This window comes from Numenius arquata, chromosome Z, assembly GCF_964106895.1.
Source record: "Numenius arquata chromosome Z, bNumArq3.hap1.1, whole genome shotgun sequence".
Lineage (NCBI taxonomy): Eukaryota > Metazoa > Chordata > Aves > Charadriiformes > Scolopacidae > Numenius > Numenius arquata.
The window spans coordinates 23,977,467-23,990,069 of NC_133616.1; the positions used below are offsets into that span (position 1 = coordinate 23,977,467).

Here is a 12,603-nt window from a genome sequence, read left to right on the forward strand (position 1 = left end):
CTCTGCTGCATTTCAGTTTTCTAAAAAAACCAAAAACAAACAAACAGAAAAAAAAACCACAAAAAACCCCCACTAGTATCTCAGTTAAACCACAACATTGTGTGAACACTTTTCTAAAACAAAGCAGAACTGAAAACACAGCCTAATCCTTCGAATAAAAGATTAAGCCAAAAAGCAGACAAGAAAACTAAACTAAGATCAAGTTGTTCCAATTTGATGGCTTGTTTTTGAGCATAGTAATAATTCTGTACTTGTTCTTCCTCACTGGGGTGAGAAGGGTCCTAGTTCCGTTACTGATGTAGATGACTTTAAGGGGTAGGGGTAACCCTCCAACATACAGGAACAAGAAGCATGTTAAACCTGTGAAAATACTGGTAGCATATTTGTTACTTATTTATAGAGTGGAACGTGTGTGACAGGTGACCTTTGTTTTGATAGCTTATTCCTGTCTTTATGGAATTTCATTTGTCTGTCTGGCATTTCTAATGAAGTTTCCTTTTGTCATGTTGGCTCTGCTTGGATTTTTGCTTTCTATTTAATGAGGAATTCATAGTTTGAGAAAGAGCTGAAGGAGAAGTTGCATTTGCATGTGCAGACAATTACAGACTGTTTCATTTCTCAAAACTAAGAATTTTTTTTTGTGTAACAGCACATCCTTTATACTTAATGCCAGTGATGATGTAATGACAGTCCCACTCTGTCTTGTTGCCACTTAGACAACTTCTGCAGTTATTGACTGAGTATCATCTCTCCCAAAATGATTTTGCTATGCTTGATTTTGCAATGTTCTCTGTAAAACATGCATTAGACCTGCACATTGTAATGCTTGTCTAATACATATGCCTAATAAAAATATTCTACATGACCAGTGACTAGATAATTGCATGTAAGTCTTAAGATGCTGTTGCATATTAGGTTAGAACTAGGACATTCTGTGACGATTTGGAAGGGTTATGGCCACTTTTGCTCTCTGAACAGTAAATCTTCCCCTGCAACCCTGGGCAGATTTAAAAACCGCTGTCTTCACATCAAAGGATTCAGCTGGTAGCAACAGCAAGTGTTTGGTGATGGGATAAGGAACTGCAGCTCCAAAGTGGCACAGCTGAGGTGCAGACCTCGCCACTGGTTCTTTCTGTTGCCACATAAGGGGCAGTAGCTCCGGGAGAAAGGTGGGATGTGCAGCTGGAAGCAGTAACAGCTTAGAATGGACGAATCTGTCATTCTGCAAGATTTTACCACCCAGACTGAACATGAATGTTCAGTAGTACACCCTGAGAAGTTGAACCATAGACATGTTTGCCCTGTCTTTTGTAGGCCATTTGGGCCTGCCTGTGTTTGCCAAATCAAACCTATCCCAGGAATGACAATGTTGTTTAGAGTCATAAGAAAATTCAGGCTGGGGGTGACCTTAAGAGGTCTCACACCCTAAAATGTCTCTCAATGCCACTAATGTTTTTTGTGAAATGCTTCAACTTATCACAAATACCATTTCTAATATTGTGATATTTAAACTAGGATGGATCATTTGTACTGCATTTGCTTGTTTTGGCATGGCTACATTAAGGCTGATGAATTAGACGTCTGATGTTAATGGTTTAAAGTTCAGTTTTCTCTTTTGTTCATTTGCAATACCTTTGGGGTAAAATTGTTCCAGAGCTAACAGATCAGTTTAGTTTCTTGTAGCATACAGGTACATGTTCAACTCACATCAACAATGTAATCAGCAAATCTGCAGTGGTTTGTCTGCATTCATACAGAATTTAGTTATTTTAAACCTTAAAGCTTAAATAAACTAACATGAAATATGAGACATGTTTAACTAACATGGCATATGAGACTGTCATTTTCAACTTAAATATTTCTTTTTAGGCTAATGGCTACAGTTTCATCAATATTGATCATGGACAAGCGGTATCTTTGTTAAAGACTTTTCAGAATGCAGTGGAACTCATCATTGTTCGCGAAGTTTCTTCATAAATATGTACTGTGGATTGGGGGAAAAAGCCAGCAGGATTCATTGAAGGACTTATGGGAAACTGAATATTTTGCCTATTTTTATACATGAAAGAACTTGAAAAGAATTATGATCAAAATTTGTACAGGAAATACTGAACTTGTGGTTAAAGGGGAAAAAAAACCACTGTATAGAACATACAGGAAATCATTTTGGAAATGCATATGGTGATTAAACTTGTTTTTAAGCATTATAGCAATCTAAGGATCACTCCTCCAAGAACAAACCTGTGTTGTTTTTTTGTACAGATAGTAGGTTTATTTTTGGATAATGCATACACATTACTAAACTTTGTGCAAGGCTTTGCGAAGCCTCAGTTGTAGCTAATGGACAGATGGCAGGGCTGTCTGTCCTGTAGCTGTTTATTGCCTTTATTTTTATTCACCAGATATTAATGTGTTATACTGAAACCACTTCTGTAGATATGGACAGGGGATATGAAATGTTGGTTTTGCTATGTGCACATTGTATAGATGAATGGGTAGATGGAAGGTGGTGCTGGTTGGACAGAATAAAGGTCAGGTGAAACAACTGTCTGCTATCTAAATCTGGAATCAGGAAAGAAGAAAAAGTGTTTAGCTCTGGAGTGTACGTCTACCAATAGAAAATGCAATAAAAGCTTACGGTGTTTTTTTAGGAAGACTGTAACTACAAATCTGTGATATTCTACAGGATTTGTTCTTAGTGTAATCATTGAATTTTCATTTGCCACATGTGATTCATGTTTAGTTGGGTTTTCTTGCATACATAATTTTTTCAATTGTACTGTGGAAGCGTGCCCAGAGGTTTTTCTCTGCCGTGGAAATCCCCAATTTTGTGCAGATGGTGATGCTTCTATCTTAATAAAAAGTATTCCATTTTAACCTTATAGATTTTAAAAATGAAACTGAAATGGCCAGTTTTTAAGGTTGTTGCCTGTAATATGTACTTAAACACACACAAAGTAAATGATGCAGGAAGGGTGATGAAAGATATCTCAATTCTGTTTGGCCTTTGCATTGCCTTGTTAATCAAAAAGGAAACCATACGCATGGAGCTAGGTAACCAAAGCAAGTTCGTGAAACCTTGAACAGTGATGGAGAATTGCTGTGGTGAGATGGAGAGCAAAGGGAGGGTGTACTTACAACCCACCAGTTCGTAATGATGTTTCTTAAAGGGCTGTTCTTACAGGTGACATTAAATGTGAACTAGACACTTCAGAGTCATTAAAGGGTTTCTAACTATATTAATGTAATAGTGATTTACCACAGGCTGCCTTTGTTCCTTATTACTGTATAAAATATTCAATTATGCTTCTATTAATTTTATTTACCAGAAACATAACTTTATTTTTCTCTTTCTCCTTTGTAATTGAATAGAGACTGCATAAGCTGCAGTAATAATTAATACACGGTTGTTATGGACCAGGGAAAAGTGCCATAGAAGACCAATAACTGTTTTTAATCACAGGCTAATGATTAGCCTGTCATTGGAGCAATATTCAATTATTGCAGTTCATATTTTTTTTTAATTATATATGTTGGTGGCTTGAGACAGGTATAAGTTGCTTTTTTTCAACCCATGTGTACAAAAGTAAATGCTTTTGATAAAGCTAGCAAGAACACCAGCCTCTTAGTTTTGGGATAATGAGTTGGAAGAGAGAGGAATTACATATAGCTAGTGGTAATAAACAGGCAGTACTTTTTAAATAAGTGAACTCAAATATTATTGCACTTCTTTCAAAGATGTTAACTATTGCTTATTGTACTGTGTATAGTTCTAATAATTTTAATTGAAACCCTTTAACAACTCTTTGTATATTTCAATTCTTTTTAGTTGATTTTCAGTAATATTTACATAGAAAATAATTTTTTTGATATATTAGCAGAAATGTGCTGTATTTTGATAAAATTCACTTATTTTCTGTGTGCTGTTAATCTTCAAAGAAAAGAATGAGAAACATAGCTATATAATGGCAGGCTTCAGTGTTCCCCTTCTAAGATGTGTTTTGTTGTTGTTTAGTTTCTATTTTTTTATTGAAAATGCAAAATGTTCACATCACGTTTTCATTACTTTTAATCATGTTATTTTTATCACACACTGCCTTTTAAAGGGAATGCATACAGACAAGTCCTAAATTACCTTAGTCTTCTACATAACCTGTATCTTTGGGAAGGGAAAAGTCCAAAAAGCAGAACTGATTCTTTATTGATCTTGGACTGACTTTGTATACATTTTGCAGTGCATTTAAATATATCACTGAGGAATTATACTGGATTGCATTTTGCTTTAATAGGAACAGAAGTTTTAATAGTAACAGAAGTTTTAAATGTTGTTGTGTCACTTAATTTTCAGATTTGTGTATCACAGGAAAATTCTACCAAAAACTGGCTATGGTAGAACTATAGAAGGTAGAGATTTATAGCAAGAAGTTTAGTACTTCTTGTGGAAATACTTGGCCAAAGCTCATCTTCAGTAAGGTAGCAAATTAACCATTTAATAAAACACAGATTACACTGATTTTACTCAGTAAATATTGAAGTTTTCAGTGGCTTGATATGTGTGTGTTCCTTCAGTGTCTCTGTGTAAAGGTGTACACATGTCAAACTAGATGATTTTGCGGTGAGTGGGAGAAAGATGTCTCCTGAACTAGTCCAGCCAGGACTCAGCAGGAGGAGAGACAATGTCGGCACTTTTCATTTTGAATACATCTTAAACTGCATTTTGAATAGAATCAAATCCATCAGCAGCCTAAGTTACTCAGCATGGCAATGAGTTGATGCAAACTGTTAATGCTTTCTATTCTTAATAGTTCATTAAAGAATCAGTTCAACTGATGTAATGAAAAGATGAAGTCTCCCACATATTTATTATGTAAATATTTTTTAGTTTCTTTTTTGGACTGGAGTTTAAAAAATGTGTATATACTTGAAAGCATTCTATGAACACAAACATAGCAATAAACAACACACAGAATCAAACCTTTATGATTATTTTGGTTTTGTTTAGAAATATTCCCTTGTCAACAACTACAAAATGTTTTTATTGATCAGCATTTATTCAACATTCCAAATTTTTGTATATAATTAGACTGTTTCTGAGGTAACACATGGAGAATAGATAATAAACTAATGCTCTTTAAAGCTGTGTGTAATTGACTTATTTAAGTTCTAGGAAATTCTCCATAACACCATTTTATTCTATCGTTTCTGTAGACCTTAGTACGCTTATTGGTACACATTAGTGAAGTCTGACTTGTGTTTCTGGCTCTATGCATCTCAGTGCCCCAGGGCTTGCTCTAGGTGATTTCATGGCAAGACTGGTTTATTCAGAATAAAGAAATACTTTTCTGAATAAACCAATCTTGTCATGAAATCACCTTGGGGAGACAGCGGCTTCTCTCCTAAAGGAAATGAGTGGTCTTTATCTGATGCAAACTAAGTAGTCGCACTAGCAGAGCAGGGTGACCAAGCCAAGGAGCAGGGTTAAAACTGAGAGTGTCTTGAGAGTGCTGTGGTGAGATCAACAAGGGTTATGTGGGAAAGAAAGTGAAGAGCTCGGCAGAGAATTTCACAGGAGAGGTAAACGCAGGTTTACATCCAGTGTCCTGGAAACCACCTGACAATATAGTAATACAAACTGCTCAGTCTTTTTTCCTATTACCTATCCTAATATATGGATCTGGCATATCACTTCCTACTTCCTCTACACAGAAAAGTGATGATAACTGTAACAGGTTACAGCCCTGTTGGCCCTGGAGCATTGGGCCGTGCCCTATTTAAGGTTTTCCATACCTGCTCCCTACTTGGACTTTGGAATTTTTCCCCCTGCATTTTTTCCTAGAGCTCTCTTTTTGAAGATCTTTTTTTTTTATTTTCTGCCTTTTATATAGCAGACTTGAAATTTATTCTTTACAATTTCACAGGTATTGTTTGTTAGCTAAGCCTCATTCCTGTGCAGCTGAGCCCTTGGTCTTCTACTTAATTTCACAACTCAACAGTTTACTTTTTCATCAAGCATTTGGGAATGCTGGGTCCAACTTGAGCTTTTCAGACTGAAGGCACTTTTTCAGAGAGAAAGTGTATTTTTGGGGTGTTACTTTGTTGGCTTGGATTAAATTCAATTTTGGAATGTGTCCAGAAGGTTCTGTTGCAGCATCTAGGAGACTACCTTGAAACTGGGGTTCCACTACACCAAAGGGTTACCACTGCACTATGAAATTGCCTCTGTCTAAACAGGTTCTTGTTATATGAAAAACTGAAGTAGCCAAAGTAAGAGAAATGAAAATTTCTATTTAAGGTCATACACTGGTCAACTGAAGTCATCAGAAAAAAAAACCCAGACCTAACGACTGGCTTCAATGCCCTGCTTAGGCAATATGACATCTGCAGCATGGATGAATTCTTGCCTGAAGTATATAAAATATGGCTAGAAATTGATTACTTGCTGTAGTTTCTGAATCCATCTTGGCCAGTTTTATGTGATTCTGTGACTTCTCACAGTCTGTGTAATTGAAGCCATATTTTGTCATGGACAGAGGCACTATTTCAATAAGTTTTCCCTGTGTCATGTATTAGAAAACAAAACAAAAAGATCAAACAACAGAAGAAACATCATTCTCAAAATCTTCCTTTATTCAACTTTTGTTGCTCAGTTTGGCATAGTTGTGTGTAGGAAACTTTTTTCAAGTTACAGTATCAAATAATTTCTGCTCTTCTGCCATCAAGAATTATCTTTCCTGGAGGCCCACCTGAAAAAGTAAATGTGAAAAAGTTTTAAGCGCCTCAGAGTAGATGACTTGTTCTGAATGTTCTTATGTAGAACATTAAAGAAGTATTAGAGCAGTCTGTACAGTTTTCATTTAAAAAGACAAATCTGCATCTGCCCTCTGAAAACAAATGTTCCAACCAGAACCAGTATACTTTATGAGATAAAACTTTCCGCTTACTGAGGAAACTAGAAGTATTTTAGAATATTGTTGTTTTGCGTCAGAGGTTTCCTCATGAACAGCTGATACTGCATCTGTAAAAAAGTCTATCATCAGTTACAAGTTCTGGTTCTTTCTTTGGAAAACTGTGAGTTTAAGAATCTATCCTGTAAAATTAAAAAACAGAGACGAACTGGCAATAACTGATCTAATTTAGCTCAATGTAAATGTCTTTACTGCTTTAAAATAATTAAGTTTGGACCGAGAGTTCCTTGTTCCTGGCCTATTTTTTCTGCAAGAATTGCACTACCAGTGACAGGAGTGTATCAAATAATGCTGGCCCCAGCTGCCTCTGAGTCATGCGGGAATCTCAGATCACAGAAGTGCTCCGTTTCTGGGGTTTTGAGGGATTTTTGATGGTTTTTCACTCTTCCCAAGAGGATAAACCTCTGCGTTTCAAAACTGCCTTCAACACAAGACAAAAAAACCCAACTCTTACTTTGAACAATTGGGTAATGCCAAATGAAGGTCAATTTCTGCCTTTCAACTTGGATTTAAAAGTAAACATCCAAAAAGAAAACCTTACCTTTTGCCATGGCAGGTGATTTTTTGGAAAAGCTGGGTTTGTCTCTCCTCACTCCACAGAGTTGTACTTTAAGTGACATCTTGTATTTTCTCACTCCATTTTTAAGAGTATGTTCACATTTGTCAGAAAGGAATTAACCTAATGTGCTTTTCCACTAAAGCATCGATGCATACTTAGCGCAGCAGAGCTCATCTAGGTAGTTCTTGCTTAGCCCATATAACAGTGAAGGTTCTTTAGGAATTTATAATTTTGTATTTGAACTGACAGTTGCTAAAGGTTACTGTCTCACAAAGCAGAATGATCTCCAACCTACAGAAGTGTTACTGCAACCAGCTGATAGAAGCATTACGTATCTATGAGGCGGTTGCTTCTAGGCTTGGGAACTCACTGTTCTTAATTCACAGTGTTACCTTCAACAAGTAAGCAATAAAATACCTCATTTAATTTTCTGTGACATGACTCCATCTGATTCTTCTTACAATTATGAAGACTAGAGAAAACTACTGATGACTACTGGCAGGAAGAGGAAGCTTTTAGAGTGATGAGCTAAGAAAAAAAGCCACTGGAAACTGCTAAAAGTTAATTTCATATCACATTTCACATCATATTGCTGTCTTTGTAGTTTATTTTTAAGAAATTAATCTTTCTACAGCTCTCTATGCTATTCATCCAGTAGCCAAGGCTTCCAGGTTACGCAGGGGAGGTCTGCACACAGTTTCTATACAAATGTATATTCCAGTAGTGAAAATATTTTTAATTTCTGGACTTGACACATTTTTGAAAGTGATGTCTAGAGATGATATGTGAGAGTCACTACAACCCCACCACCACTTAGCGAGGTGGATCCCATCTCTCCAAGCAGACATTCATCTGCAGAGAGGATGGATGCTGACAGAAATTGAAACTCTGTTGCTGACCCCATCTCTGCACCTGATTGTTGATGCTCAGTACCAGTCCCCTCCTCCTCATGCCCCTCACAAGTAGGACCAAGGAGAAAAGCACCTGGGACCCCACAACCCAGAGAATGGGGGTGATAGGTCCTCTCCTGGTTGCCTCTGGAGGTATTGCTAGTGCCCAAATTGGGGAATGGCAGAGTGTCATGGTCAGAGGGTTGGACAAGCTTTGACAGTCTCTCCACAACATCCTGGGTACCCAGCAAGCAGCAAACTTCTGTAGCCAGTAAGTCAGGTCAGCAGGTGGACGCTTCTGTGGCCTGCAGCAGGGAGTCACCCACTACATCATTTAGTGCCTCTCCTGGCTGGTCTGGCATGGCTCAGTCAGTCTGTGCAGACACTTTGCTTGAAAGCACCCTCAGCTCTTCCTCAGCTTTGAGGGCAGTGAAACTCGGGTGGAGCTGGAGCCTTACCCATGGTCATCCTCCCCCTCTACTCTGCCCTGGTGAGGTCACATCTGGAGTACTGTGTCCAGCTCTGGGCTCCCCAGTTCAAGAAGGACAGGCAACTGCTGGAGAGGGTACAGCAGAGGGCTACAAAGATGATTACGGGATTAGAACATCTCTCTTAATGAGGAAAGGCTGAGGGACTTGGTTTTTTTTAATCTGGAGAAGAGAAGGCTGAGGGGGGATCTGATAAACACCTATAAATACTTAAAGGGTGGGTGTCAAGAGGATGGGGCCAGTCTTTTTTCAGTGGTGCCCAGTGACAGGACAAGAGGTAACGGGCACAAACTTGAACATAAGAAGTTCCAATCTGAACATGAGGAGGAACTTCTTTACTTTGAGGGTGGCAGAGCACTGGAACCGGCTGCCCAGAGAGGTGGTGGAGTCACCTTCTCTGGAGACATTCAAAACCCTCCTGGACACGTTCTTGTGTGACCTGCTCTAGGTGGATCTGCTTTGCAGGGGGGGTTGGACTAGATGATCTCCGGAGGTCGTTCCAGTGCCATATCATTCTGTGAGGTCCTGTCCTCTCCAGTGCTGCACAACCCGCCAACTTCTATAACTCCTCTGCTCTGCCTCACAGCTCTCCAACAGCAGCGCACCTCCAGCAAGAAAGGTCCAGGAGAGGCCCCAGGCACTCCCTCTGATCCACTGAGCTCTGGTGCAGTCCTCCCTCTCCCTAGCACCAGCTAAAAGAGTGGGAGATCGCCCTTCTGAGGCAGGGGCAGCTGCCACAAAGGCTCCCTGCATCAAGAGCTGCTGACCACGCTTGCTAGAAGCTGCCAGAGCATCCCCAGGCCCGCTGCCCTGGCCTGGTACCTGGCAGCAAGGAGGTACCCTCAAGTTTCTCTGAGGGTTCCCAGGAGTCCCCTTCTTCTACCACTTTCTCAGAGCCTCGTTCCAAGTAGGGCATCACCTCTCCTTGCACTCCAGCCCTCCTCTGTCGCACTCCCTGATTTCCAGCTCTCTGCCTTCTTGCGTGTGCTTTTCCTGATACTGTCTGCAAACACAGGACTTTTATTTCCACAGTGCAGTTTGAAATACTGCTTTCTATTAAGGGTAAGAATTAAGTATAGGTAGAAAAAGAAGCAGCTGTTTGGCCTAAAGGAAAAGAAAACATGAAATAAGCATTACAAACTGCATATTTTAGACTACATCAGAAATACTCTGCACAGGATTTTGTGCATTGCAGAATAGGGTGCAATTACCCCACTTGAGGGAAAAATCTGTTACATAGCTATGGATAAATCACAGAATCACAGAATATTTTTGGTTGGATGGGACCACACACCCAAAAAATCCCAGAGCACCAACACCAAAACCAAACCAAACCAAACGCCCACAACCACACACCACACCACCCACAAACAGACACAAACCAACAATCTCGGGCACTAGAGCATGCCCTGAAGTGCCATGTCTACACGTTTCTTAAATACCTCCAGGGATGGCGACTCCACCACCTCCCTGGGCAGGCTGTTCCAGTGCCTGACCACTCTCTCAGTAAAGTAATTCTTCCTAATACCTAATCTAAACCTCCCCTGCCGCAACTTCAGACCATTTCCTCTGGTCCTGCCATTATTCCCTTGGGAGAAGAGGCCAACACCCACCTCTCTACAACCTCCTTTCAGGTAGTTGTAGAGGGCAATGAGGGCCCCCCTCAGCCTTCTCTTCTCCAAACTAAACATGCCCAGTTCCCTCAGCCTCTCCTCATAGGACTTGTTCTCTAGACCCCTCACCAGCTTGGTGGCTCTCCTCTGGACACGCTCCAGCACTTAACGTTTCTGAGGTGCGAAAGATGCAGTTAATTTGTAGCTTGTACTGGCTGAATGAGGACCCTTTTGGCCACTCATGGTTAGATGAAAACCAGAATAAAATTTTTAGAGATGTAATAGGAAGGTGCAAGAGAACAGGTATCCTGTGACTGGGCTGGCAAGCTTCCTGAGATGGCTGAGAGCAGTTCCCTATGAAAGGTCAAACTGCTGAAACCACATAGCTTTTCTGCACGGCCTGAGCTTTTGAGCATAGGGAATTAAATTTCTGCAACATCTATTTTTGCAGTTGCATAACATGAAGGGGAATATGGCTCTGCATGAATATGTTTCATGAGGCATGGCTGGACACGGCAAATTGCTCAACTGTGTAAGTTTGAGTATTGTCCAAATTAATGAAGAACCTGTGACAGAATATTCACTCTTACTTGCCAGAAATGTGAAAATACCGATTTGGACAAACTTCTCAAGGACTGCCTCAATAGAGACTCTGGTAGGAGATGAACCAGATGCTCTACTGAGAAAGTCTCATTCAGTTGCTAATGTCGATGATTTGTGAAGAAAGCCTGGGAGGAAAAAAACCAACAAACCAACAAAAAGGGGGAAAAGCTTTCTATTGAATTATGAGTACACACTGGCAAAATACATGATTTGAAAGTATTGTGCCACAGCTCTTAACATCCTAACATTTTAGCATATTTGATTTATTTTTGTCTGCAACAACTTCCACTCACAATATAATAATCAACAACAGGTTTTGAATATGGAGAAGGTATTTTTGCCGAGAACATTTCTGCCAGAAGTACTTAAATCGAAAGCCATGGCTCTTTTATGGAGAAAGTGAGGTTTACTAATAAATAATGAAATAGATTTTAACAGCTGGTTAGGTGACATAAATACTAAATCCTGGGAAAAATGAAATAATCATGTAAAATTGTCTCATTTGCTAACTGTAATGAGAAATGACTGATGAGGTAGAGTTGATGCACGCAAGGGTTAGAAACCATGCTGAAAAACCTCCAGATAAAATCTCCATTTTTTTTTCTTTCCTGCTGCATTTTAATTAAAAAAGCTATGAAAATACACTTAGTGATTTGAATAATGGGACTGACTCTGCAGTAAGTGGTGTGGGGTTTTTTAATTGAATATTGTAATTATTCTATTATAGCATTAATCATGATGTGCTTATTTTAAGACATCTTAAGATACCAAAACATCTTAAGATACTAAAAAGATTTTTTAGCATTAGTACTTGCTGAACACGATTTATTTTGCAACGTGTATTTTATACCACTTTGAAATACAAGTTATAAATAAAATTTTAATGTTTATTTGCAGAGAGTTGTACTCCATGTGTTTTCAGACTTCACAATTATAAAGGTTCTAATCCTTTTATTGTCAGTGGAAGCCTATATTCTGATGCCATGTAGGAGGCTGGGAACTAGAATTACTGCCAAAGGGGGAATATGCCCAGACCTCCTCATCTTGTCATCCAGCTGGACACACATGATTATATTTTTAAGTGTGCAAGTTACCATTATTCGTATGAGTTTCTGTGTCTCAGATAAGAAGAATCTGGTTGACTCGTATAAGCAACTTAAGACAAAAGAAGTATTCTTTGAAATTCAGCATGCAAGAGCAAATTAAAGCAACCGCTTTAGCTGCAACAATACCTGGATTATCATCCTTCAAAACAATATCCCCAAACCAAAAACTCAGTACCATTGTGATTTTTTTCAGTTCCAGATGGTATTAGCCAGCTGAAGATGATAGTCTATGAAGTCCAGTTTACCAAACCAGTACATATGATGACAGTAATTCAACTATTTCCCCAAAAAAGGAAATTACATATCTAATGCGTTAGACTAGAACTGTGTTCACACCCAGAGTCAGACACCGAAATAGAAAGGCCCATTTCTGCAATTT

General features: G+C 39.0%; 1 protein-coding gene across 7 annotated transcripts in view; it reads left to right on the forward strand.

Annotated features, from left to right (window-relative positions):
* Positions 1–5,127, forward strand: part of ERBIN (erbb2 interacting protein) — a 67,408-nt gene extending 62,281 nt beyond the window's left edge. For 6 of the 7 annotated variants that reach the window (XM_074166489.1, XM_074166487.1, XM_074166490.1 and 3 more), the window contains one exon: positions 1,870–1,977. In XM_074166489.1, the coding sequence (XP_074022590.1) occupies positions 1,870–1,977 (108 nt within the window). Of the gene's footprint in view, positions 1–1,869 lie in introns of all 7 variants that reach the window. The other variant, XM_074166486.1, reaches the window with a different exon arrangement.
* The last annotated feature ends 7,476 nt before the right edge of the window (positions 5,128–12,603 follow it).